We start from the raw sequence: 25846 nt of genomic DNA on the forward strand, positions 1-25846 counted from the left end.
CAGGGACAGCGGTAGCACCATGGAACCTGGACTGCAGCAGATTCGGATGAGCCAGATATTCCCGAAAACATTGCCTTCTTTGGGAGAATTGTTTGATGATGTTTGTCTCCAAGAATGATTCATGGAGAATTTGCAGTGTCTTGCGCCAGTCTGAAAACCACCATCCTGTGATGTTCCTAAATTTTGCGTATAATCAGAAAAAAATTCATGCAAGGAGGATTTTTTTAAATTCTCATTTTGTTATAATTCTTACATTTTTTTGGTTGATAGTTCAGAGCAAAGCTGTGCATGGGAACAGATTGCTACGGAGCCCCTAAGCCTAAGGGGACATGGAAGAAAAAAAAAATTGCGTTCCCTCGCAAAGTTTTGCATTCCCTTGCAAAGTTTTACGTTCCCTGCAAAGTGTTGCATTCCCTCGCAAAGACTGCAAGATAACTCTTTTTTTTGTAAGGGGACACTTTTTTTTAAATGCGCGTATTTGTACTTTCGGGTCAGCTTGGCTAACGTAGTCTCTCATGCTCGGCTGATTGAGAGACGACACTACTTTGGGGAAGGAGAGAATTGTGCAAGAGGACTTGGATTAAATGTCTTTGTATTTCAAGCCAATTTCTAAGTAAAATTCCATTAAACTCGCCATCCATGTTTGTTGTTTTCAGTTACCCGGGAGATGACTCGAAAGTACATCAACACGCATTTTTTTTAAAGCGCACCCTTGCAAAAAAAAATAAAAAATTGCTTTATCTAGCAATCTTTGCGAGGGAACGCAATTTTTTTCTTTCATGTCCCCTTAGGGGCCCCGTAGATTGCTATATTGTATTGCACAAAATTATTAAAATCGGTACTGCATATAATTGTCAGAAAATTTTGTTTAATGTTTACTTTCACTGAAGGAGTCGAGTCAGTACTTTACTTTTACTTTGATCTGTACGTATACTCAAGTACAGAGTGGGAGGTCTTTTACCACCTCTGGTTAAAAAAAAGAAAGAAAGAAAGAAAGAAAGCTTCAAGATAAAAAGTATATACAGTAAATAAAACAAAAATAATGCTTCTTCTCTCAAAACATGGTGTGTTGCTTTTGATTCCGAGGGGCAGAGGGCAACGTTCGTTCTTTGTGCTGAAGCTAATTATTGTGTAAAGTGCAGTCCCACACAGAGGACGTCAAAGTTCATCGAGGCCACACACACGCTCACCAGAAGCCCCCCTCGAACGGCCTCCTCTCCTCCAGGACCGATGGCACTGTGTGCTTGAAAGCCGTCGGCTCTAGGACCCGGCAGACCAGACTGCCACAGAGGCATTGCAGACGGCGAATTTGGGAGGTGTAGTGGAAGAAAGGCAAGAGAAACGGAGTAAATGAGATCACTTTTGTCCAGATTATTCAAGGATTTATCAACTTAAAATACCACCGAATCAGCTCACTAGAATGAGACGGACACATTGTTGAAATCCTGTTCAGGTAAATGGCCGCGTTTCTTTCGCGTGGTTCACTATAAGAGCTCGAAAGCTAGTCAGGGTATGTCCCCATTGTACTTACATGGGATGCGGTTATTCTCACCCGAGCTGCCCTGCTAGGCCCCAAATCCTTTCTGTCGCTTAATGCAAGACTGAAATGTACTACTTTTCCCGACTCCCGTTGACTGTAAAAGTTACTTTAAAGTCACGGCTAGACGCGAGTTTCGAAAGCGAACCGGGCCGTAACGGTGAACAGTACTGTATTTTCCACAAGCAACATTGAACGTCTCCTCAGATGTTTGCTTTCTGACAATGACCACTTTTTTGAGACGCAGCCTCGGGCCCTTTTGAAACTTCAAGCTGTGCCCCTATTGTACGTTAAAATGCTGTTTTTTGTAGTACTTTTATGACCCACGAGGAAAACTAATGAGATCAACAAGAGTGCGGCCCATTCATTGTTTTGAACGCTGTTTACGCTTTATACTGTACGAGTCACACATATCATTAGCTTTCTTAGCGTGTTGTTGCTGAGCTCCAACACCCACTCTTAAAGATCGCACTCATTTTACGTTTCAACTACAATAACAATGTGCTGCTACGTCAGTTGTTTTTAGGGATCTCCTGAAACAGAGACGCCGTCGTGTTATTTCCTTATTATCTAAACTTCTAATCAGCACGTAGGAAGTGTTGACACTGTGTGTAGACTCCCCACGGGCGTTGAGTGTTATTGAAAATGCTTGAACGTTGTTGTTGCGTTCAAAGGTTTAAAAAGTTCAGGACTGGCTGCTTTTCCGTGCTTACCTATACCTATTTGACTGTATTGTTGTCAGCTTTGATTGAATTACTTAAGCTTTTTGCAACACATCAATGTAGCAAATACTTTTTAAGTACTCGGTATTTTGGAATACAGATACTGTATATGTACGACAGTTTAAGGGTAACCTGAAAAAACTATTTGGAAAGTGACTGGCCAAGGAAATACTGGACTGTTACACATGCCCAGTATGTTTCCACTTGTGTTATGAGAGCTAACTTTTGGTCCAAATACATATTGTAGCAGTAACGCATAGAATGTAATAACATTAACAGTCTAAAGTTTCAATGACTAACACTTGGTTTCCCATTTGCCTTCTCAGAGTACAATGTCCCCAGGCATGTTATACCCTTTTACGCCTTTATGTCAGCATGTTTTCGCTGGTCATGAGACTACGTCTGTCCACTGTGTGTGCACATGGGGCCTTGCCATATGACCACCGGAAGACACAACACGTCGACGTAATGATGCAGCCAGTGACTGTTTGGAGCTGCCTGTTCTATTTAGAAGATATCAGCCGCCTCCCATCCAATCCAAGTGCTCTGACGCAAATGTGCCATCAGGCGCATGTAGAATTTGTGGAATGGTGTTAGAAATTTTGTCCCTGTGCACAGTCAGATGTATTGTGTCCCATTGTGCCACATGAGTTCAGACCTTATCACAGAGCAGGATACGCTTCTCACAATGATTGCCTACTGTTGGCGTCACATGAACGTACCCTTCTTCAGTTTGTGAAGGCCCTCTGATAACATTGGAGCCTGAGACACTGATAACAGTTATTCAATTAATGTTGCTCACATTTACCAGGTCAGGAATAAAAAAATCAAATTGAATCTTTAAATAGTTATGTGAAGCTCTTCAGAACACTCCAGACGCATAATGGATGCGAGTCCAAGTCCATAATAGTTGTGGATGTGTATTCAACAGCCAAGTTGAAGCAACGTTCCAATCTGCTCCCCATTGCCGGTCCACCTCGGGTTTGTTCGTATTTACCAACAGTTCTATAAGTTGTCATGGAAACTCCTTTGAATCTGCCCCAAGGTGAAACCTGTGGAGTCATAATTCTTTTATCACCCATACAAGCAGGTTAAGTAATATTTAACATTAATAGTAAAACTTTGAAATGATAAATGAGCATCTCACCTTTAGATTTGATGATTGAGGTGAAGCGGAACTGAAGTTAACCGTTATAAACCTAAATAATGTGTAAAACAGTGGTTCTTAACCACGTGGGAACTAAACCCCGCAAGTTTCATACGTGCATTCACTGAACCCTTCGTAACTGGATAACCTTTTTTTTTTTAAGTTCAAAATCAAAACATCAGTCCGTATTATACCATTGCACAAAATGAACCATGGCCAGTTACAGGTGTTTAAAGTATTAAACCAACAAATGATGAATTTAACCCATAAATAGAAAAGCCTAACTCTGGAAGTTTACTGCAAATCACTAACCTTTGCTGTTGCCCCACAGAGATACATTTAGGAATGCTTGGCGTCACCTATTAAGTAACACTGTCACAAGTCACTGTCTTCTTTTTCTTTGTGTGTATCTTTATTCTCCTCAAATAATTGGTGGCAAAGATAAAGTGCAGTTTTGAGTATCTCAAAGGCTATGATTTGGTGACACCGAAAGGCTGAAAGCATTGTTGTTGGTGGGGAGTTTCTTCACATAATGTTTCAACATTCTTCTCCTTTCAGTGTACATTCCGTTCTGCCGAGCCATATTGTACTGAGCAGCCAGGACTCGGACGTGTGGATGACTTCTGTCACTATGATACCACCCTTGACGATTTCACGGGCATTTGGCTTTAGACTTTAAACTTATGAATAATAGCTATCATTTGTAAAGTATTTTCAGGGAACTTCAAAGAGGAACTTGACACTCTCGATTTGACCGATCATTCTGACTCTCACTGTAGGATCCATTTCCCATTAACAAGTACGCGTGATGGATGGTCTCGCTTCAAATGTAAATACTCGAGTAAAAGCCTATACGTTTTGTAACTGTAAACCAGCTGCTGACTCTTGCCCTCCCCAGCAGGAGCAGAATATAGAGCATAAACAAGCTTACGACCATTGATCTGTGATGGAGGAAGTAGTGCGGTGGGGTTGGCCTGAATTTCTTCGTCCTGCCATAAACACTTGTGACTATCATCGCTAGTTCAAGTCACAAATGCAGTGTGTGTGTGTGCGTGCGTGCGTGTTTTTCTGTCTCTGTGGGATCTTCGCTTCAAGACACCGATTTGCATTGAATGAGTTGGCCCCCAGAGCTGGAGCCAGAAAGATGAATGATTAAAAGCCACAGCGACAGTAAGGCAGGCAGGCGGTGGCGGCGCAGAGGCCTTAGGACCATGTGACCCGCTGTTCAGGGTACTGGGTTCATTCAGTGGCTGCTGGCTGCAGCGCTGGCAGGAGCCCAGCTTTTTCCACACAGGCCGCACTAGCAACAGGTCGCTCCCATTAAAACAGCAGCACTCTGTTGTGGCTCCGGAGCCGCTCTTGCGCATGTGTCGCTTTTTCGGCTGCGGCGTACACACCACGGTATGTTCGTCGGAAACATCCCAATTTATATATCATTTGTGCGTGCTTGTGCGCACAGTGTACGCACTGAGATGCTGAAGGGTACCAATAGTTTAGGTACCGTTATGTTTATTTATTTACCACCCTCACTCAAAATAAGCTCCAAGGAGCAACATGACAATATTTCTGAAAAATGACAATCGGTCAAAAATGCAAAGTCTGGTTGAAATAGCTACATCAACCAGAGTAAAACACACCAAGAATTTTGAAAATGGAATGAAGGCTTCCAGAAATTGATCTTTTTGTGTGGAGGGGGAAATGGCTGACTAGCCATTTGCGGGGAGCCAGCTAAGTGAAGTCAGCTGCCTCCACGTTTGTTCATAAGCTACTATGCATAGCAACGCAAGGGCCAACTTCAAAATAAAAACCTAAAAAGTAATACTTTACATTAGTGATTCTCAAGTGGTGGGTGGGGACCCCAAAGTGAGTTGTTGGCCATTATTTCATACATAAATTACACACAGTATATTCTTATTTGATTATTCCAATGTGGTACGGCCTGAAAGCTTAGAAAGGCCACACTTTTCGCCATCTTAGCACAATTTTCCAAAGCTACGATGGAAGACTTAACATTTAGCCCACTGCTTGGCGAGCCCCCTCTGTGACTCGCGGACAGGTTTCAGCTAAAATATCCATAAATAAGTTCCTACGAGCCGGAATTGCAAGGTGTTCTCTAAATCGTCAACTCCAAACTGTCATTTGACCTTGTCATTTCTAACTGCGTCACATGCGCTAAAACTCGACTTAAATAGAGCAAATTGATTATTATTCACGAGAAAGTCAGTATGGGTAGCGGAAACATTTATCGAATGAAACATTTTTATTGAATGGTATTGAATTCAACAAATGAAATCTCCCAAACACATCTTGGAATGTGTGTGCGGACTCCAATTTAACATGAGTTAGAATTTGATTAAATCAACTTGCCCTCTTGAAGAGATTTTTTTTTCCACCCAATTGAGTGGTATATATTATCTTTTGGTCACATTACTGGTGGAATTGTTCATTTTTTTAAATATTGATGATGTTATTGTCAACGTTTTATGCTAGGTGTTCTGTTGTGTTATTTCTATATGATGTTAAATGCTCTGCAAAGCCGTTTGTTGCATTTGCAACTGTTGTGAAAGCGTTATATAAAGATGTATTATGTTGAATAGGTGATTGTACTTTAGTAACCAATTATTTTTCCCTGATTGTATCTGCTACGGAGGATTTTAAAGCGGTTTATGTGCTCATTTCATGTTTTTTTTTTAAAGAAATATTCACCAAGATAGTGTTGTTTTGTCACATTGCTACTGCAAGATCCCCCCCCCCCACACCACCACCACAACCTCACTGCAATAACCAAAAACACAGAGCAAAAATACCCCCCAAACTCTTTTTGCTCATTGAGATGAGCGAGCACAACAACAATAAAAAGTGTGTTTATCACCTCACTCAGTGAGGCATTTATTTGAGCCCAGTGCTGGACTGATATGACCCAGAGTCTGTCAATAGTCACATCCACTTCCTGTTATTGTCTCTGGCAGTAGGATGGCTGAGGCCACTCACACAGAGCTCTTCCGATGGATTTACTCTGATGGAGCGGCAGCAGACAAATTGATTTCAGTGGAAGGGCAGAGATCGCCTGGTGCAGTGTGTGACATTTGTGTGAACAAGTAGTGAAATTGATCCCTTCTCTTTCTCCTGTCCTGCGTTCAAAGCTGTATTTACGAGAGGTAAATGAAGGGAAAGGTCAAATGGTTTGTCATGATAGCCTGATAGGATTTGGATGTTTGTAATTACCGGACTATAGAAAGTGCTCGATTCATTGCTTCTGTTAGATTTGATTTGACTTTTTATTAGGTCTCCCATAGGAGAAACTTGTTTGAAATTTATATACTTACTGTGGTATCACTGTGTGTGTGTGTGTGTGTGTGTGTGTGTGTGTGTGTGTGTGTGTGTGTGTGTGTGTGTGTGTGTGTGTGTGTGGAGCCATCTGATCCTTAAGAGTCATACGTCTTCTGTTTGTGTGTCTGTCTGTCTATCGATCTATCCATCTATTTATCTATCTATATTTGCAAAGATCATTTTATTTAGATCACCAAAATATGTTCATCCTGTTTCAATTCCAAGAACATACACAGTCAAACCTCGGTTTTCGAACGTCTCTGTTCTTGACCAAATCGGTTTTTGACCAAAAATTTCGATTTTTTTTTTATGCCTCGGATTACGACCGAAAATCGGTTCTCGACCAAAGTGAGTGCACTTGAATGCGCCACTTGACTCCTCTCGCCTTCCTTACACGAGGAAGTGACGCTTCCTCGTGTAGCGTTCCATTGTGAGCAGACGTGTTCAATAAAGATTTTTCTTTAAAAAAAGAGTGTGGTTTCGGTTTTCGAACAGCCTTCTGGAACGGATTAGGGTCGAAAACCGAGGTATGACTGTAATGTCATATTTTCTAAATTGAGTCATACAGTGAAATAATGTTCCTCAGTGTAAATCACAATCTAGCATTGCTATCTCTCTGCAGCGATTTTTGATTTAGTGCTCTTGTATTGAATATCATTCAGTTGTCCATGTCTACCCAATGTTCTGGCCCAGTGAATGTAGCCTAGATTTCTGTCACTAAATTATGAAGTCATTCTTGAGTGTCAACAGGTTAGACCTCGACTATTACCTAATTGCCTACGGAAGTTTGCACTGCACTTAACAGAGTAAGTGCGTCTTCTGCATCAGTTACTTATGCGCACATCAGGCAGGCAGTTTGTCTGGATGAGTTCCAGCAACATTTCTGTGTGCCTGCCTGCGCCGTTGGTCAGGCATGAGTAACAACTACAACAAGAACATACAGATATGGCAGGTAAAAGTTGTTTACATACTTAAGACGGTTGTAGGCAACATTCAATAATAAAGGACATCTATTCATTATTTTTCAGTCAACAAAACCCTCTAAATAATTATCATAACGCAATCTAAAAATGTCATTCCGGCAAGAATGATTGTGCTTTTTGTAATGCGTGATTAGGATTAGCGACACGGAAGGCATGTCTTTTTCTGCCTGACTCCCTAAGCACCAGCTCCTGGGTCTCATTGCCTCTCTTCTGAGTTGACCTGAAGGTTAATATTCAGACAGGTGGAAAAAAATCTTCCACCTCAATATAGGGCTAATTTTTTACCTTTTTCCAACTAATAGATAACCAGGGCCTCGTGTGCTGGGGCAAGTGAAGAGAACTTGGAAAAACGAAGTGACTCTTCCTCTGGAAATCCTGGATCCTCTACCCTGTCCACCAACATGACCAACGTGGTGATCGTCAAGGAGGGATGGCTGCATAAAAGAGGTACAAATCTGTTCTTTGAAACGTATGTTTTATGTTCGATTTTAATGTAATATACAGGATAACACATGTAGATGTTAAATGTTCATGATCTGAAGTACAGAAGAGCCTATAACACAAGCTGTCTTTATTTTGAAGACAATTACATAATGTGTGGCGGGTTGAGTTGCACTGTTGTGTTTTTACAAATCCCATTTCTGAATATTCTCAGTTGTAAAAAATGGTTAACCTCTCTTAGTAATGACACAGTAGTCGAATGTGGGTTTGAATATTTCCAGAAACTCTTATGTTCTTTTCGTACACTGTTTGTAGCCACGGGCCTTTTTTCGAAATCAAAAAAATACAGAAACAAAACATCAAAGTACATGTAAGAATCATTTGATTCTCACATGATATGCTGTCAAATGTTTTGGGCTACTTAAGCGGCATATGTTTCTCTGAATATTCTTAAGCTGTTCAGGTGTTCTACTTTGTAAAATAAGTTGGGGTTAAGATGACAGATGCTATGCCGATGAAATATCCTGTGATGATAACATTCAATTGCTAGCACTTGCACGGCTGCAATTCAGTTGCAGCGTATTGCACAGTCATCATCACCACATGCACTAAAACTTGTCCCAAGCATGCAAATCTTTCGATATAAAAACAAATTAGCAGTCATAACCGCACACAACAAACCAAATAGAGGAATCCGATTCTCCGAAACTACCTCTTTCTAAACAAAGGTGTCAGACAAGACAGTCAAACATAGCTTATTTCTCGTCTTCGGCTGCATTTCTAACCCAACTGGGAGAGGGAGAATAACATACGCATCACTTATAAAGTGCTAAATAACCCAAATGTCTTTCTTGGTTTTCCTCGATGCAACGCTTTTCAGATTTTGCAGGGATCTGTATCATGATCTTTGACCGACATTAAATATTTCGGAAATATGAATTTTCACCTTAACTCAGGTAACTAATTGTCACATACAGTATACAGAAATGTTAAAACAATTCAAAGTGTATAATATTATCACTGAAATCTTCTAATGTAAATTGCCACGCAGTCTCCCGTGGGCTTCATTGCAGTGCTCTGACATAGCTGTGTGGTGTGGCGGGTGTTAGCCCTGTTGTTTGGATGAAGAGGCATTCCTCGCATACCTGCTGACTTTGAGTGCTTTATGTGTGCACACTATCTCAGCCCTCCAACCACAGCTGTCCCTCAGAGTCCACCACCACCAGAGGCTACAGTAAATGTGATAAGCAAGCTGTCTGAGACCAGTGATGACTCTTAAGGCCCCGGGCCAAGGAATCAGGCTTTTCCTGGAATGGGGGTAAAACCGTGATTCTGGCTCAGGGGTTAAGGTGCTGAGAGAAAGTCACAAGAACTTTTTCTGGAACTCCATACCAGAGCTGCTATTGTGTTGGATGCTGACGATATGCTTTTGAACTACAGAATCGAACATTACATTTTAAATGTCTTCAAATATATTTTGCCATGTAAAGAATAAAGAGATAATGCTTTACCATCTACACTAAAATGCAGAGATGTACCAAGAGGGAAAAAAAGCTCGTTTTTCAAGAATAGAAAACTGTTTTACACGCTACTGTGAGTCTTTGCAGTCGTCTCCATGTGTCTTACTGAGCGTGGAGAGCTGTCACACTCATACAAATTGACCACATTCACAAGTAAAGCTGAATGATTTGGGGGGGTGGACTAATTGCAACCCTTTTCCCCACCCCGATTCAGTTTAAAATTTCCTTTCCATAAGATGAGCCTATTTGTAGAATTTAGAGGTGCAATAATTAATCAACAACTACTCACTTATCAAATTAATAGATGACTTAATTGATTAGCCATCGAGGGACCTTTTTTCATTGTCCAGATCCTTGAAACTTCAGCCTCTGGAAAGCACACAGATAATCAAAATCAGACAATCGTAAACATCGGTTTTTACTTTGGAAGACAACAATCAACATTTTCTACATGTTAAGTGTCAAACCATCTCCTGAATCGTAATTAATTTATTTAAATGTTATTTTAAGGGCTGTTCATCTTGCCCTTATCTGGGATCAGGTTGCTCCCTCTACCGAGGCATTTCATCCAGCACTTCCAGCGCAACCTTGAGGCGTTCCCGTGCCAGCCGAGAAGCTAGATGTGCCTTCGTTTTGGACAGGCAATAGTCTTCCATTTGAGTTCTGTTTAGAGCCAGATGCCCAAGCCGCTTCATGGCAATCAAATAAAAAAGAAATCTTATTGTCATTGCACGTCACAAGTACAGAGCAGCAAAAATCATGACTTTGTTTCAACTGGCCCAAGGAAGATACAAAGACAGTGACACCATCTGGCTCCTCTTGATGTTGATCTGTTCTGACCCCCGTCCCAGATCTCGCCCTATCTCTAAGGGAGATGCCGGGCAACCTGCGGAGGATATTCATTTTGGCAGCTTCTATCCGTGATCACCTTCTTTCGGTCACGACCCACAGTTAATGATTGTAGGCTCGGCTCCTTCAGAGGTCACTGCTAATACTGCACCGATTCACCTGTTTACCGCTCCCATCTTCACTCACCTGAACAAGAACAAGTGCTTAAGAACTTGAATAAGACTCCAATATACCCCAGTGTGTGAACATATCCACTTGTGGCTGAATCTTTGGTAGTTCATGAGAAGGCGGACCCACGTTGTCTCTTTGGGCTGTGCATAGCAGGGCCGGTCAGCTGGCGCACCCAGGCCTGGTTTCAGAGTGGGGCCGGCAGCATTATTAACAAGCTGTGACAAAATATGCGTCAAACGTGGGTATGCTGTTGTGATGTTCACAATGTCACTTGTATCTCAGCACTTCACTTTATCTCCGCCGCTGCCTGGAGTCACATAACGGACAATTTTTGAATGGTTTAACTGTGTTGGTCTTGTTGCCGAAATTGAGAAAGTCCTTGATGTTGCTCTTGCGTCAAACTGTGTTTAAAAAGAGAACAGGAACATCCTTTGAGTGGAAGAGAAATGTTTGATTGTAAAACCTCAGAATTGAGTTTTGTCATTTGTTTTCCCTGCCCTCCCTCATACTTGGCGAATTGTGCCACCCATTCATAGTCTCAGGGGCATAGATGATAGGATACGATAAAAAGCATTGGTAAAAATATAACTAAAACAGCTGTGAAATAGTGACTAATAAATAAACAGTCATGCCGAGTTGCTGAAAATGTGCTCATACACCCTGGCAGGCTCAGGTTCAAACTGTGACAACGGTCTACTTGTGACATTAAACAAACAACATTTCAGGAACAGTGAGTTGGCACACTGTCACAGTCGAGCAGCTGTGCCCTATGAAGTGTCACCAAGAACCTTTTGCGTTTTGATTGGAGGGCGTCCGCCTGACTTTTTGACAGCAAGGCTTTCTGTGTCACGTCACTGTCATGCGGTCTTTGCCCTAGAGCCACCGCACAGAAGGTGAACCTCTAGTAGCCATGTCTCGCTGCCCATCACCTCAGCATCTCGCCTCCCACGTTGCACCTTGAACAGGGTTGACTGTGGTGGTGGCCACCCAATTGCCTCGCGGCTCCCTGAGGGTGTCGTAACAGCTTGTTTTTACCGCATTCAAATGTCTGCAATGCTCATTCTGCACACTCCACATTAATTTGTTGACAAGTGATAACCCTTCGTGGACATTTTGTTCGTTCCGTGGACTTGGTTTGACTTCAAACTATTTTGTCAAAGATCTTCCTCTGAATGGCTTGAAAAGCTGGTTTTCTGCTGCAGCATGACTACTCCACTTGTCACATGCACAGTTGGACAAGTTTAACTTCATCACACCACCTTGGACTTGGACTCAAGTTCTCTTATCAACGTCAGTGACTGCTGACATCACAGATGTTTGTAAGATTCATTTCAAAATCATGTAGAAAGTCTGGAGTGAGGAGGGGGTGCATTGTAGTCATGGGGAAGCCTCACACTTGTGAGCATGCTTTGGTTGTGCCGGTGCCAAGCAGTGGCTGGCGTTGTCCGCGGGTCACCGCAGTCGGCGCGGGGCTGAATGGGAGGAGGCTACGGTTCCACACTCTCCGTGAGTTCCGTCTGTGTTTTAGGACAATACTTAGCGGTGACCATATTTCAAATTTCATTTGGGTGAAATAGCAAAAGCTCGTGGCTAAAATGTTGCAAGCATTGCGTACCGTGTCGGGTACATTCAGATGGTGAATTTGATCCAAATTATTCTCTTTGTTCATTCCCTCTTCCAACTGTCATTTTTTTGCTATATTTCAGTCCAAAGTGGGTTCACACTCGTCGCGGGGTGTGCGACGGGCCTTGAGTTTTTTCATCATTCTTCATTCATCGATCCATGCATTCATTTTCTTCCGCTTATCTGAGGTCAGGTCGTGGAGGCATCATCTTAAGGATGGAAGCCCAGGCTTCCCGCTCCCCGTCCTGAAGCATTCCCAACTGATAGACATAAGTCACTCCAGCGTGTCCTGCCTCCTGCTTCTTGGACATGAATGGAACAACTCAACAGGGAGGCGCCCTGGAGGGCATCCTGATCAGATGCCCGAACCACCTCATCTTGCTAGCTTGGGAAGACACTTGGGGAATGCCGTTATCAAGAGTCAGAGAATCATTCGTATTTACTGGGTGGATATGGACAGTGCAATACTTGTTCTTTTCGAGGTCTTATTTCCAGGGGCACCCTTTAAATGTGCTCCTGCTTCTAGCGGGCACAGGAATGGAGCACTGTGTCATTTCCTTTAGCAAGTGTGTTTTTCTAAAGTTCCTGTCAAATGCGGAGCATCGTCCAACATCAAAGAGGCAGATTGTGGGTTCCCTAGTTTCCAGGGAAGTGCTCTGGCCAAGAGCTCAGTGAAGCTCAACCGAACAGCGCTTGTCTGTGCTCTCCTTTTCCCTGGCCCTTGTGTGTTTGACTCATTTGCTCGTTGACAAGTATAAAGAGCCGGCCCCCTCGTTAGACTAACGAAGGCCACAACAACTGTTGGAAGTGGGTAGCCGGCTCAGCTGGCTCCAACTCAAGCGGGAAGGGGGCAGCGGGTTGGGAAAGGAGGGAACATAGCATTAGGTATTGTGAGAGAAAGATAGAGGGGCAGGCAAAAGACTGAGACAGAAGTTAAACAGTGACTCTGTGATGTTCCCAGAACATTGTTCACTGACCCAATCCGCCTCACAAGAGTGCATGAAAGTGCGTGAGATGCTACAGTTTCACTGCTCTTGGCTCTGATTTGGACTTCATTAGCTGATTGCCACGTTTGTCGGTCCTGCGACTCATGGACACACACTCGTGAGCGGTCTGGTCTTCCAAGCGAGACCATGTAGGTGGTCCAGGAGATGGCATGAGAGTTTTCACTACCATTTCACGCGACACAAAATATTTAATCATACTAATTGTGAAAAGTGCAACTGTAAAAGTCGTACAATCACGAGTGGATGAAAAATGTACTTGCAGTCCCTCGAAATTTTGAAGCTAAATGGGACCCTTCTGGTGCAGTCTGGAGCCCTGCTCTGTCGGCAGGGTCCGGCAGCAGAGGGTGTCACACCGGGAAGCCAAAATCTTCTGGCCGTCGGCATGGACCTCCTGCTTTCTGTAATAGGAAGCAGTCTTCCTGCTAAATGTGGTGGAGAGAAGTAAATGGCTGTGCTGCAGCTGTCTGCTGGTTGTTGTGCATCATAGGAGGACCAGGAGGCTGAGGAAGGTGGTAGCTCCACTGCTTACCTCTTCTCACGGCAAGCCAACTGTGCTGAATTTGCTTTGCAGAGTCCGCTTTGCCTCATATATACATATACACACTCTGTAATTTCCGGACAACAAAGCACATCAGATTAAAAGCCGCGACAGCTACATTTAGTCATAAAAACGCATTTTTACGTACATTGGTCGCTTTGTATTAATAGCTGTGGGCCTCCACGTTATAACATGGGATATTTGCAAAGAAAAGAGGTCACACAGGTAGACAGTTAAAAAAAAACAAACAAAAAAACATCTCGTTACATCATAGCATCCAAGAACCTCGCTGTCTCTCATTGTCACACAAGACCAATACACAGACGAGCTTCACCACGCTGCAGTGCAGCCTTTGGAAACCAGTTTGTTATGTGTTTGGGAGACGCAGGGGAAGCACGGATTTATTATATATTAGTCTGTGAGGTGAAGGGCAGAATTGCTGTCCTGCCCGTTGCCAGTGATGGTGGGAGTCAGTTGCCAAACAAACAACAGAGAGACGCTGGCCAAGTTCCCAAGGTATGCCAGACATTTTTAAATGCTATGGGGGCTTGCAGTCGTTTAGAAAAGACAACAAAAACTGTTCAAATAAACCACTCCGGGAAAACGAAAGCCGCCTGCTGGCCATGCCATATTCAGCTATGTCATGCAGCAGAGGCTTTACAGTTACAAGACCAATGTTGGTTTATTTGAGGCAGCTCTTGTCAGTCCAGTTTTGTTAATATCGGGCCGATGAATATTACATTTTTTTCCCCCAATATCAGTCACCTGTCCGATAGTTATTGCGCATTCCAACAAAGGTCTCCCTCTTCTACTATTTCAAGTTAGTCATTTTGCCTCTGTCTGCCCCCTCCTGCTGAAATCCCGCAAGTCTGTCCCCACTTCCAGAATCCCACAACTCTGTTGCTAGGATAATGACCCTGCTGACAACTCAGTCCTATTGCGGAAGTGACAGTGGACCAGACAGCGCGTTACCTCTGTCTCCAACATCAATCACATCACTGCCACCAGATTTTACAATGTATAATGAATAACGGTGATATTCAGCTATTTGCAGAAAAATAGTTGACTCTGTACTGTGTGTATCCTCCACGTAGGTTTATTCTGTTTCTAAAATATACTCATGAACCCATTCACGAAATGGTAAATATTTTGGAAATGGCATTTGATGATCATGTAAATATGTTTCTGTTACGCCCTGGTCATTAAGAGTTCACTGCACTAATTAGCTTAAAACTAAAGCTTTTCTTGTTTGGCATGCGGTTACCAGGTTGGTTAAACTATATCCATAGACTGCTTGTTTACCCATAGAAAGGGGGGCAACTCTCAACCCTCGTGTCGCAGGGGGGGAACTACCCACAGTCTCTATGGTAATCAGCAGGTGTCACTCACCACAGAGAAGAAGCGAGGGCTTTCTTATGAGCGTGAGAAAGAGGCGCAGCTTCCCTCTCACCCCCCCACCCTGCTTCCTTCCTTTTTTATCCTGTTGGGGTAGCAGCGGCAACCACAGTGATGGAGCAAAAGATGTGTAAAAGGAGGCGATAGAGAAGGCTACATAGAGGCAGGGGTGGCCCTTCCCTGCAACCTGTTGATACCACTGCCAAAGCTCTGGCATTGAAGTACCGCATACAGCTGCATACGACCAGGAAGAACCAACAAAGTGGTTTCAGAACACAGGACGTGAGAAATCAGAAAGAGAGGGGAGAAGAGTGTGGCCTGGTAAGGATGGAATGTGGACTTAATGGTGAGATAGATGGATACAGTGAGGTAATGGGTGAGTAATAGGTGTCCTTGCAATGCGAGAGGCCCAACCCATAACTCTGGGCCCAGTGCATTCTCGAGTTGCTGGTTTTGAAGGCTCAATAGTGACCCCTTACATCAGGAAGACCTCGTCTCCTGTGGAAGCAGGCCGCCTGTGGCTCATTGAGATGCAGGGCACTTGGTGGCAGGCTGCAGCTGCAGCCGACAGGCAGAACACGGCAGAAAAGGGCTGAGGGGATGGCAGGGTGGCTGTGGGAGGCGGGGGGGGGGGGGGGATGGGCCCAGTGCATTCTCGAGTTGCTGGTTTTGAAGGCTCAATAGTGACCCCTTACATCAGGAAGACCTCGTCTCCTGTGGAAGCAGGCCGCCTGTGGCTCATTGAGATGCAGGGCACTTGGTGGCAGGCTGCAGCTGCAGCCGACAGGCAGAACACGGCAGAAAAGGGCTGAGGGGATGGCAGGGTGGCTGTGGGAGGCGGGGGGGGGGGAGTATTAGGGGGACAACAAAAGGCAGCAACCCCCTCCTCCAATGCTATGGAGTTTAAATTCTCTAATCCTCCACCTCCCTCCCTCCTCCCATCACCTCATCCGATTCTCACCACTCACACAAACACACACATACTCTGTTCATGTAGTTAGCACTCGCTCCCTTCCTCTCATCCCCGAGCCATGAATGGCCAGGCGCGGACAAAGACCAACAGCAGCCCCCCTCAGGAAGTCCGACCTCTGGGTGTGGGCACTGAGAGCCGGATTTTGTCTGACACTCTGTGGTACCCCTCACTGTGTTAGTGCGCATTCACCCGGTCGTAGTTTGTATCTCACCACATATGAGAGGATTTCAATATTTTTTTTACAGGTGCTAAAAAAATCACTTGAATCACCTCAAAAGTCATGGAACAGATTTGCAATGTCGTTCTTAATTCAGTTGCATGCCTTTTTGTGGGTGATGGGGTGACTTAATGAGACCGCACTGAATTGAAAATGGACAAAAACATCATTTTTACCGCTCTTTTACATGACAACTGGCATTTTGGGACCTTAAAATCATTTTATGTCTCAAATGGTCGAAAAATGCATGTTTTGAAAGAGAGTTTTACCGTTCCCGTCTGTAAAATTTGCGTGGAAATGGACTTGCCGATTGCATTCAGTTGAAGTAAATGTAGCTCACCAAAGTCTACAACATCACTGAAGGGTATTCAAAAGGCTGTCAACTCCTGGGGGGTACAGGCAGATGATGGCGAGCATGGGCATTGTATTAATTCATTTCTTTCTTTCTTTACTAAAACTATTGGCCTGTTATGCACCAAACAGTCTTGGGATTGTTTTGACAATCTTGTGCATATGTAAAAGTTTTCAACACCAATTGAGTCCTCAACATTCCTGTCGAGGTCATGTAGAGACAGACTGAACTGGAGTCTCCTCAGAAACTCTCTGTTCTCTCCCCCCCTTCACATTTTTACTTTATTAATCCCCCTTCATCCAATCAGACTTTACAGTTGCTGACTGTCAAGCCCTCCGTATCCAAAATGAATTTTGCATGTAAAAGAAGTGCATTCCTATCATCTGCTTGTCCCCTACCAATAACGTTTTAAGTCCAGAATCCTAGTGTACAATGGTTTCCTCGCATGAACCTCGATGACGTGAATAATGTTTGCGATAAGTTTTTACCTCTGTCCTCGTTTCAACTGTGTTCAAATCGCAGACCATCGAGGCATTGGCCGTTGGATTTTTCACATACGTGGGTATATTATATCAACAAATATGACAACTTGCCCTGATGTGCAGCCGTGGCCAAACCTGTTCTTTTCCTCTCTACCTAGGGATGATCAGGTTTGGGGTATGGAGGGTGTGTCAGTGGCAGGTTGTAGCTGCCGTACAGCAGTTGGCAAATAAAGATAAATTCTGTTTGTTTGGCAGTGGTTCTCTCTTCATTATTTTCCACTTTGCCCAGTGCGCATCCGCGACCTCAGCAGCTGCTTGTCATGTAAAGACACTCTATCAGTCCCTGACAGCTTTTCCCCGAAACACACACAGAGTACACACAGCGAATACACACTCCGCTTGCAGTTGTACATATGTGGGGAACATATGTAGTGATCTGTCTCACTACTCTGCTCAGTTCTTTGCCCACGATGAGGCTTTCTCGCCCCCACTACTTCAGTCATTTTTCTTCTGGCATCAGATCTGTCTTCTTCTGGCATACGGCCAGTTTTATTGAGCAATGCTTTACTGGCAATGCTTGGGCTTTCTCTTTTTCAAAATGTAAATGTGTCACAGCAGTTTCACACTAAGACTTGTCACATAGAGGTCGTAGTCGCAATGTCTATTGGCTCGTTTCCCGTATTGGAGTACACAACATCAAATAAGAGGTGGCTTACTGGAAGGATATGTTGATGAACTAAAAGCAGAAGGCTCTCATGTTATTTATGGGATCTATCGTCTATTGTCAACGGTCCGTACTTTGTTCTGCACTCTAGTGAGGATGTGCGTAGTGTCCTTTGCAGAGCACTGACATGTAGCTTTACCTTTTAAAAACATCATTAATCCTGTGAAATGGTGAATGTGGACATGTGTGTGTTTTCACAGGGCCCACAGTCGCAAAACCGCAGCCCTGCAAATAAGTACTGTAGTGCGCGTGTTCGTAACAATTAAAAAGCTTAACCATCGGTCTCACATTTTGTCATCCCCTCGCACAAGAGATGCACTGTGTGTGGAAAGCCGAGTACAAGTGGAAGGGGAAGTAGCGTAAATAGGAAGCTCTCAAGGGTCATCTTTGTTGTTTTGGCAGACTGTTTGTGGGGGAGGCATTAAGGGGGGTGGTTTTGGGGGGTGTTTGCTTTGCAGAATTGCAGAGACACAAACTCAGACAACCGGATGCGACTACTTCCACTCTTGTCATGTGATCACCTTTGTGGTCGCGAAGGAAGCCGTGCTGTATGTTAACACCATCGATTAATTGTTGAATTTAAAATCATCCGTATTCTTGAGAATTCCAGCTTCTCAAGTGTAAATATTCTCCAATTTCTGTAGTCGTCCATGAAAGCAGACTGATTGTCTTGGTGATTAATGAGAATAAAACATTAGAATTGATTCTGGAAAACAGGTATCAAATTTTTTGCCAGTTTTTCTGACATTACACATCAAACCAGTCACTGAATTATGATACTTTTTTTTTTATTTTCTGCACCTTCAATTTGAAATACCGTTCTCTTTTTTTAATAAGAGAATGGAAATTAAAACAAATTTTTAAATCTGATAAATCGACCAAATATACGCAGTATGTTTACAATATACATGTCTAGTGGCTAGTTTACACTTCAAATCTTTGCTTTAATATCACTTGTTCTGCCTCAAAACCAAAGTTTGCTGAAATATTTTGCAATTCAGAGTAATGAAAATTAAATCTATTATTATTATGAATATTAGTTTTAACAAAATCCGCTCTTGGGGCAAAGAGAATACTGATGTTGATTATATTATGACCACAAATGTTCCACAGTGTTTTGGTTTTTCAGAAAAAACAATAAATTGCCACATTTTTTCCACTGAGAGCTCTCCAAAAAAAACTTATTACAGTCTTTTAACACTATCTTGTATCATTCTAGCCAACTGATGACTATTACGTACCTAACAAAGAGTACAAGTAAAAATTGGAATGCTTCTACTCTTCCTGAAATCCATCCAGTCGAACATTGAGGTGAACATCATCTGAACTGTATGAAGGCATCTACACGCTCAGAAAAGGTTTCAACCCCAAGTGCTACATTCCTTCGTGTGCATGTACTGTGTGTGGCCTCCCCATAGCGACCAGACAAATTGTCCGTATTGCCATTTATATCACAGTTACATAACTGAGGCGCAGGTAGTCTTCATTTCTTTGAATGGCGGGTGTCCATGTGACTTGAGGCCAGCTCTCCGAACAGATATGATCCATGAGTAGCTGTCTAATACATAGAGTATGGAACGGTACATCAACCCTGTTGAATTCTGCCACCCGCGAAACCCAATGTATTTATTTATTGCCCAATGTGAGGCATATCTGATTTTTTTTCCATGTCAATGTCAACATTACGATTAAAAAAAAAAATTCCAAGTCTGTCACAGGCCTCTTTGATATGCGTATAGCAAACAGATATGTATCTGGTGCGACTGCAGTTAGGACGCTCAGATCGCACTTAGCTGACCGACACATCATCAAAATTGAACAAAACAGAAAAGCAGGGAGCAGAAAACAGTCAATGTCGAAAAGATGCCTTGGAGCTCATGGACATATTCAATTCAAGCATAAAGTCTGTGAAATTGCCACAAATGAGTCAGGACTGAGAACCTATGCAAGGCACAATCGCGACTTTTATTCCTTCCACAATCGCCCTGCTCGACTGTACTTATTTGTACATGAAAATATCCATTTATTTTGAATTGAAGAATGCGAATGAGAGCTTGCTGAAGATGTTGTTTATATCTGCTATGTTACCTTTGTTTGTAATGCTGGTGTCACATTACGACATGTCAGCATTGTGCACATACTGTCCTGAGTGTGGACTGGCATGCATTATAACTTGGGGATATAGGTCAGCCAAAACTGACCACAGAGTGAGAGACCAGCTGGAGCCCAGATGATGGGACCTGACCAAAGGAAGGCAACTGATGTGTGTGGTGGACATCTGATACTTCAGTGACTGTATGTATTCTTACTCATTTTAGATGTCAGCTGTTTTTCTGTCACCACCGTGATGAAGTCAGTTTGATAACCTCGTGATCAGTTAATCCTTAGCTGTGAAAACCTTTTGCTCAATGAATTCTTATCTTCAGAAAAAAAAATGCTGAAAAATGAACTCAATTTTGACAGATGATGGAGGATCTGATTTAAATGGGATACATTTGCTGCAACAGTGCAAACTCTGCAGAAAACCGGATGAAAAACGATCTATTTTGTACTGATGAGAAATGTGAGACATCTGCTGCGGATTGAAGACAGAAGTGTATTGGACTATGGGGCAGATGTTTTGTCTTCAGGCCAACACCTTCTCAATAAGTTTTGACAGCCCATTTAGAGAGTGCTTCATTCTTATCCGGTCAACTCTGCCAGAATGTCCGTACTTTACTTAAGTGTCTTAAGCGTCTGTCTCATCCCGGAAATCTATTTGGACTTTATCCCACTAGAGTTTCTTGCTCTTGTCATTATGTGGTCCAAGGAAATGTGCTGCAGGAAGCGGAAGTCCATTATTTTATGTCAAAAAAGTGCAAGTCTGAAAATGTGACATTTAGTCAGGCAGTGGTAATGTTTTTTTTCCCCTTTTAAATTATTTTGAAGGATGAATACAAAATAGGGTGGTATCACAACTGATGGTGTGAAACAGATCCCTTATCAGTTTTTACGTGTCCCTGAAAGAGCAACAGAAGCTTATATTGATAGATACCCGATGCGTGTGTGTCTCTCTCTCTCTCTCTCTCTCTCTCTCTCTCTTGCATCACACACACCACTTCTGTGTGAGAGGAAATGGGGCAATTAAGGACAGCTTGCTACGACTCTGCATGGGGCTAATATGTGTCTCCATAATTAAAAATGAATTACTCTTTTCCTTTATAAATATTCAAGTCCCCATTGCACCGTGTATGTACCGTTGCCTTGCTATGGTACGTAGGCTAGTTCACCCTCCCCCCGCCCCCATCTGCACAACATCTGGTGCAGCATTTCCTGAAGCATCACCAGAATAAATTGAGTTTTGTTGGAGATGGACACGCATGACTTGAAGTTACGGATGTTGTCGTCAACTCGAACCGGCCTTTTGGCAAATGCATTGCTGCTGTTTACAAAACCACTGAAACAGTGGACTGAGTCAAACAAAGAATCTACTATAGTCAGATGCAACCATGTTTTTCACTTTTCCACTGCCTAGTACCTACTCAGTATGGCACAACTCCACTCGCTATCGATGCTTTTCACTGGCAGAAATGGACAAGCGATGTAATTGAACTTTGTTGTCCCAACAACACACTGTTTTTCGAATGCCGTCTATAGAGTGCAGCAAACTGCTATCCAGTGTTCCTCAGCTATTCAGATATTTAATTTATTTTAGTTTTGTTCATGTGGTGATATATAATTTTGCAAATCAATAATCAACAGAAAGTCTTACAAATAGGAACCTCGCCCTGCTATGAATCGTGAAAATCTGACACTCTGTAATTGACACAACCAAAGTTCAAATCCTCAACTCAGTTCATCACAGTTTGTTGGTACCGATATGGTGCTTAAGCAATACTTTTGTCCATATGAAGCTCCTCAGTTCACCTCGACTTAGTTCCCTGGCACCATGATGCCGCAAGATGGTGCCAAAGTAGTAATTTAATTACTTTGGCCCAAGAACAAAAACATTGACTCGATGATAACAAATGAGTGCATTGGGGAATGCCGATACAGAACATAGAAACAGTGATTATGCGAGCGGAACAGTGCAAACAAATATGAAGCTGCTGGTTTTGGGCCAACGCTGTCAATATACAGCATTGTCTAAGCCGCGGGGGTTGAATAAAGCTGGGGTGGGGGGTGAGTTTTGACTTATAAGTTTGAGCTTTACAGAATATAATTTTTATGAACAGCGCCCCCTCTGCGAACTCAACAAAACTTCTCTTTGTCCATTGTGCGTAGTGTCGGCCAAGCAGTTAGACATTTCAAATATTCGAAGGGCCAGCGACGTGACTTTTCTGTGAAGGAGACACACGGACAGAGCTAAGGGTCCTGACTTGGACTCAAAACCATTTGTGCTGCAGCTGACCTACAGTAAAAGAAAGGTGGTGACAAGATGGTCATTTGGAACACCAGAACAGCATAGTAATGACCACATCGCAGGAAAGGGTTGCACCAAGGAGAATTCAAAGAAAAAAAAGCGAGAACACAATTCCTTCATGCTTCAAATTACTGCAAAAACATTTGCACACTCAGAAACGAAATACCGCACATCGTTGTGCTTGCCCAGTTTTTTCTAAAGTATTTTGTCATATTCTCTAATTTTGACATTTTCTGTCATCCCAGGAGAATACATCAAGACCTGGAGGCCAAGGTATTTTCTTCTGAAGAGTGATGGTACATTCATTGGCTATAAAGAGCGACCTCAAGATGTCGACCAGTTGGAAACTCCCTTAAATAACTTCTCCGTCGCACGTGAGTATTTACTTTCAAAGAAACCACTGCATCCAACCCCTTCCCAAATTCCTGGCAGCTTGTTTTCTCCATACTTGCGCTGTTGTAACAGTTCAGTATGTTCACAAAATTTTCAATTACAGCAGATGTCTCTCTTGCTTGAAAGAGTGATTTTATTCGGAACTGACTTTAAATATCTAAATGGACTATAGGATTGCGGTATAAAAAAATGACTTGTGTATTTGTCTTTACAGTGTTTACATTTTTTTATTAGACCACCTGTCGGAACAAAAAAAGGAGGCAATCCAGCATCATTAATTGCTTTAACAGGGAATTTCACAATTTCAGTCAGCTCTCAATGTTTATCATTTTTGAAGAAATTTCAAACTGAATTCCCTCACCCCAAATTGATCTTCTGTTCAAGAATGCAAATCAAAACCTACCATTTGAATCTGAATAAAAATAAATAAAGACATAAATAAAAAATAACTTATTTTGAAAGTACGTGATAGAATTAAAAATATGTTTGTAAAAGACCTTCATGCTGGTGTATTAACTTCGGATGTTTGAAACCACTTTTTTCAGACTTCTACAAGTGCGAGTACCAGTGAGTCTTGAGTACTCACCAATCCAGACTACCGATATGTTAGTATTCTTTATCCATAAAAGTTCAGTTAGCGCAATGGTAAATAATTGTTGACGAAGATGTTTCTTTCCTTCTTCATGGCGATTCACCAATTTGTCAAACCGCCGCAATGTTGCTCCAACCACTGGCGGGGAGGACTCAGTCAATATCAGATTATTTTTGTTTTTGTGTCTTAACTCATTCAGTGGCATTTTAGGGCATTTTAACTTTTTCAAGACCCAGGAAGTTCAGTTTTTTTTTTTTTTTTTTAATCAGTGGATTAAGGCCAGTCCTTGCCCCTCCCATCCCCATTGAAAAATGTGATGAACAGTAATACTTGGCGTTGTCAGCGATTTAAGTTTGGTGGCCGGTATTCTCCGCCTTCATGAGCACCTGATATTTTGAAATATTGGCCTGATCCGATACCTAGGATGGGTACTCAGCCATCCCTCGTATTAGCTATTGCAGAAAGTTACTACATTTATTTGGGTTCTTACCAATGTCTGCTAATTAGGGGTAGCTGTGGCACAAACATTAAATTGGGTGGTGGTGTAATACGTTTGGTAAGCACTGTTAAACTGAAATGGTTTCGAAATATTAGCAAATGAGTTTCACTCTGTCTTGTATCTTAATTTTGCTTCAAACTTGTTTTCTTGGCTGCTGGCATTAATAAATTTCCTCTATGCATCTTCTCCGGTATTGTGCACACATGTAGAAACGCCGAAAGCTTCCCAGGAAAATCCATCTTCAAAAAGTTGCTGTGTTCAATTCAGTCTTCCAATGACTGAACTCTGCAATTAGACAGCCCACTGTTCGTTGAAATGTTTCCTCTCAGACGCTTTTGAGTTATTGTGGCTATTAGCCGCCTGACTTCTATAAATCTGCTCTGAGGCGCTGCCGCCATCAGCGGTCGCTTTGCTTTTCTGAGACCACGGCGCAGAGGACACGTGGCGCGTCGCTGCCGACGAGGGCGCGGCAGCTGGATTGTGTTCCAACCCTCACAGAGCCATGTTGGGTCTCAGTGGTGGTCCACTCTGCTGTCCTCCATCCATCAGATTGAGGGTATTTTGTGTCGTATTCCAACACATGCTGACATTTTTCATTTGGCAGCAGATGTTAACGCAAAAGAGGATCAGAAGGAAATCTCTGCTCCCTGAATGCACCTATTATTGGATTATTAAAACATGAATACATTTTACCAAAGACACGGCAAAGAACATTATTACCATATTTTTTGGAATATAAATCACACTTTTTGTTTCATACTTTGGCTGGTGCTGCGATTAATAGGCAGGCACAACTTGTCTAAATTACTGTAAAATCAGAGCTCAAACTGGCACGCAAAATCCCCATTCAATAATTATGTTGGCTTCCTTTTGGCGGTTGGCAAACACTTTTTGTGTATTGCGGCCGGTGGCCAGAAGGTGGTAGTACGGCACCTAAAGTATTTGCCAACGCCAAAAGAAAGTATAAGAAAAACAACAAAAGAACAACAACAAACACCACTCTCGCACCCCCCTCCCTCTCATTAATTTCGTTGTTATTTGGTTTCACATCAACAGTCAGTCAACAATATTAATTTTAAAAAAAAATGCTCTTTTGAAACGCCAACAAATCTGAGGTCGGCCAGCTTTCCGTAAGGAATTGTTCAACTCTCACTTTATTGTTTAAGTATGGTAGTAGTGTTTTTCTCTACCTGAGTACTGTTACTTTCCAAATTAGATAACAGTGTGGGGTTTTTTTTTTTTGGTGGAGATAAAGATAAATGGCTATAACTGTGGATCTTTCTCTTCCCTTTGCTCCCCTTCTCTTCGTCTCCCCTTTCCAACTGCTGCCTCATTTTATGGCCAGAATGCCAGCTGATGAAGACAGAACGACCTAAGCCCAATACATTTATCATCCGATGCCTGCAGTGGACCACTGTCATCGAGCGCACCTTCCATGTTGACACCCCCGAGGAGAGGCAAGTGAGAAACATGGCATTTTCGGCTCACAGAGAAGCAAAAGACAAATTGTGTACATGCAGGGTACACGTCCCTGTTGCTTACTTGGAAGCATCGAAATAAGAATATGAATATTATGTTAAAGCATTAGTTTATTTAAACTTGCAGAGAATGATGAACAAGTGGGGTCACTTTTGTTTGAGACACTCAGATTATTTTGAAGCAGCCTTCAAGCGCTCTGTGGTCCATGTCCACTTGTGCTGGAATAGCACGCTGCAGTGTACTTAGTTTAAAAAAAAAAAAAAAAATACACTCTCTATCGAAACTATAATATTTTACTTTTTTTAAGTTAAGATTTCTCATAAGAATATGAATATTATGTTAACGCATTAGTTTATTTAAACTTGCAGAGGAGAATGATGAACAAGTGGGGTGACTTTTGTTTGAGAGACTCAGATTATTTTGAAGCAGCCTTCAAGCGCTCTGTGGTCCATGTCCACCTGTGCTGCAAT

The 25846-nt window shown here is 42.6% G+C and overlaps 1 protein-coding gene across 1 annotated transcript; it reads left to right on the plus strand.

The window, feature by feature from the left end:
• The first annotated feature begins 1222 nt into the window (after positions 1-1222).
• LOC109515989 (RAC-alpha serine/threonine-protein kinase-like) lies at positions 1223-25457 on the plus strand. The gene is made up of 4 exons (XM_019870134.1): positions 1223-1453; positions 8022-8166; positions 22659-22787; positions 25243-25457. Exons 2-4 carry the CDS (start codon positions 8121-8123, stop codon positions 25455-25457), a joined length of 390 nt encoding a protein of 129 aa, XP_019725693.1. The 5' UTR covers positions 1223-1453; positions 8022-8120.
• Positions 25458-25846: the final 389 nt, after the last annotated feature.

This window comes from Hippocampus comes, unplaced genomic scaffold (assembly GCF_001891065.2).
Source record: "Hippocampus comes isolate QL1 unplaced genomic scaffold, H_comes_QL1_v1.1 scaffold43, whole genome shotgun sequence".
Taxonomy (NCBI): domain Eukaryota; kingdom Metazoa; phylum Chordata; class Actinopteri; order Syngnathiformes; family Syngnathidae; genus Hippocampus; species Hippocampus comes.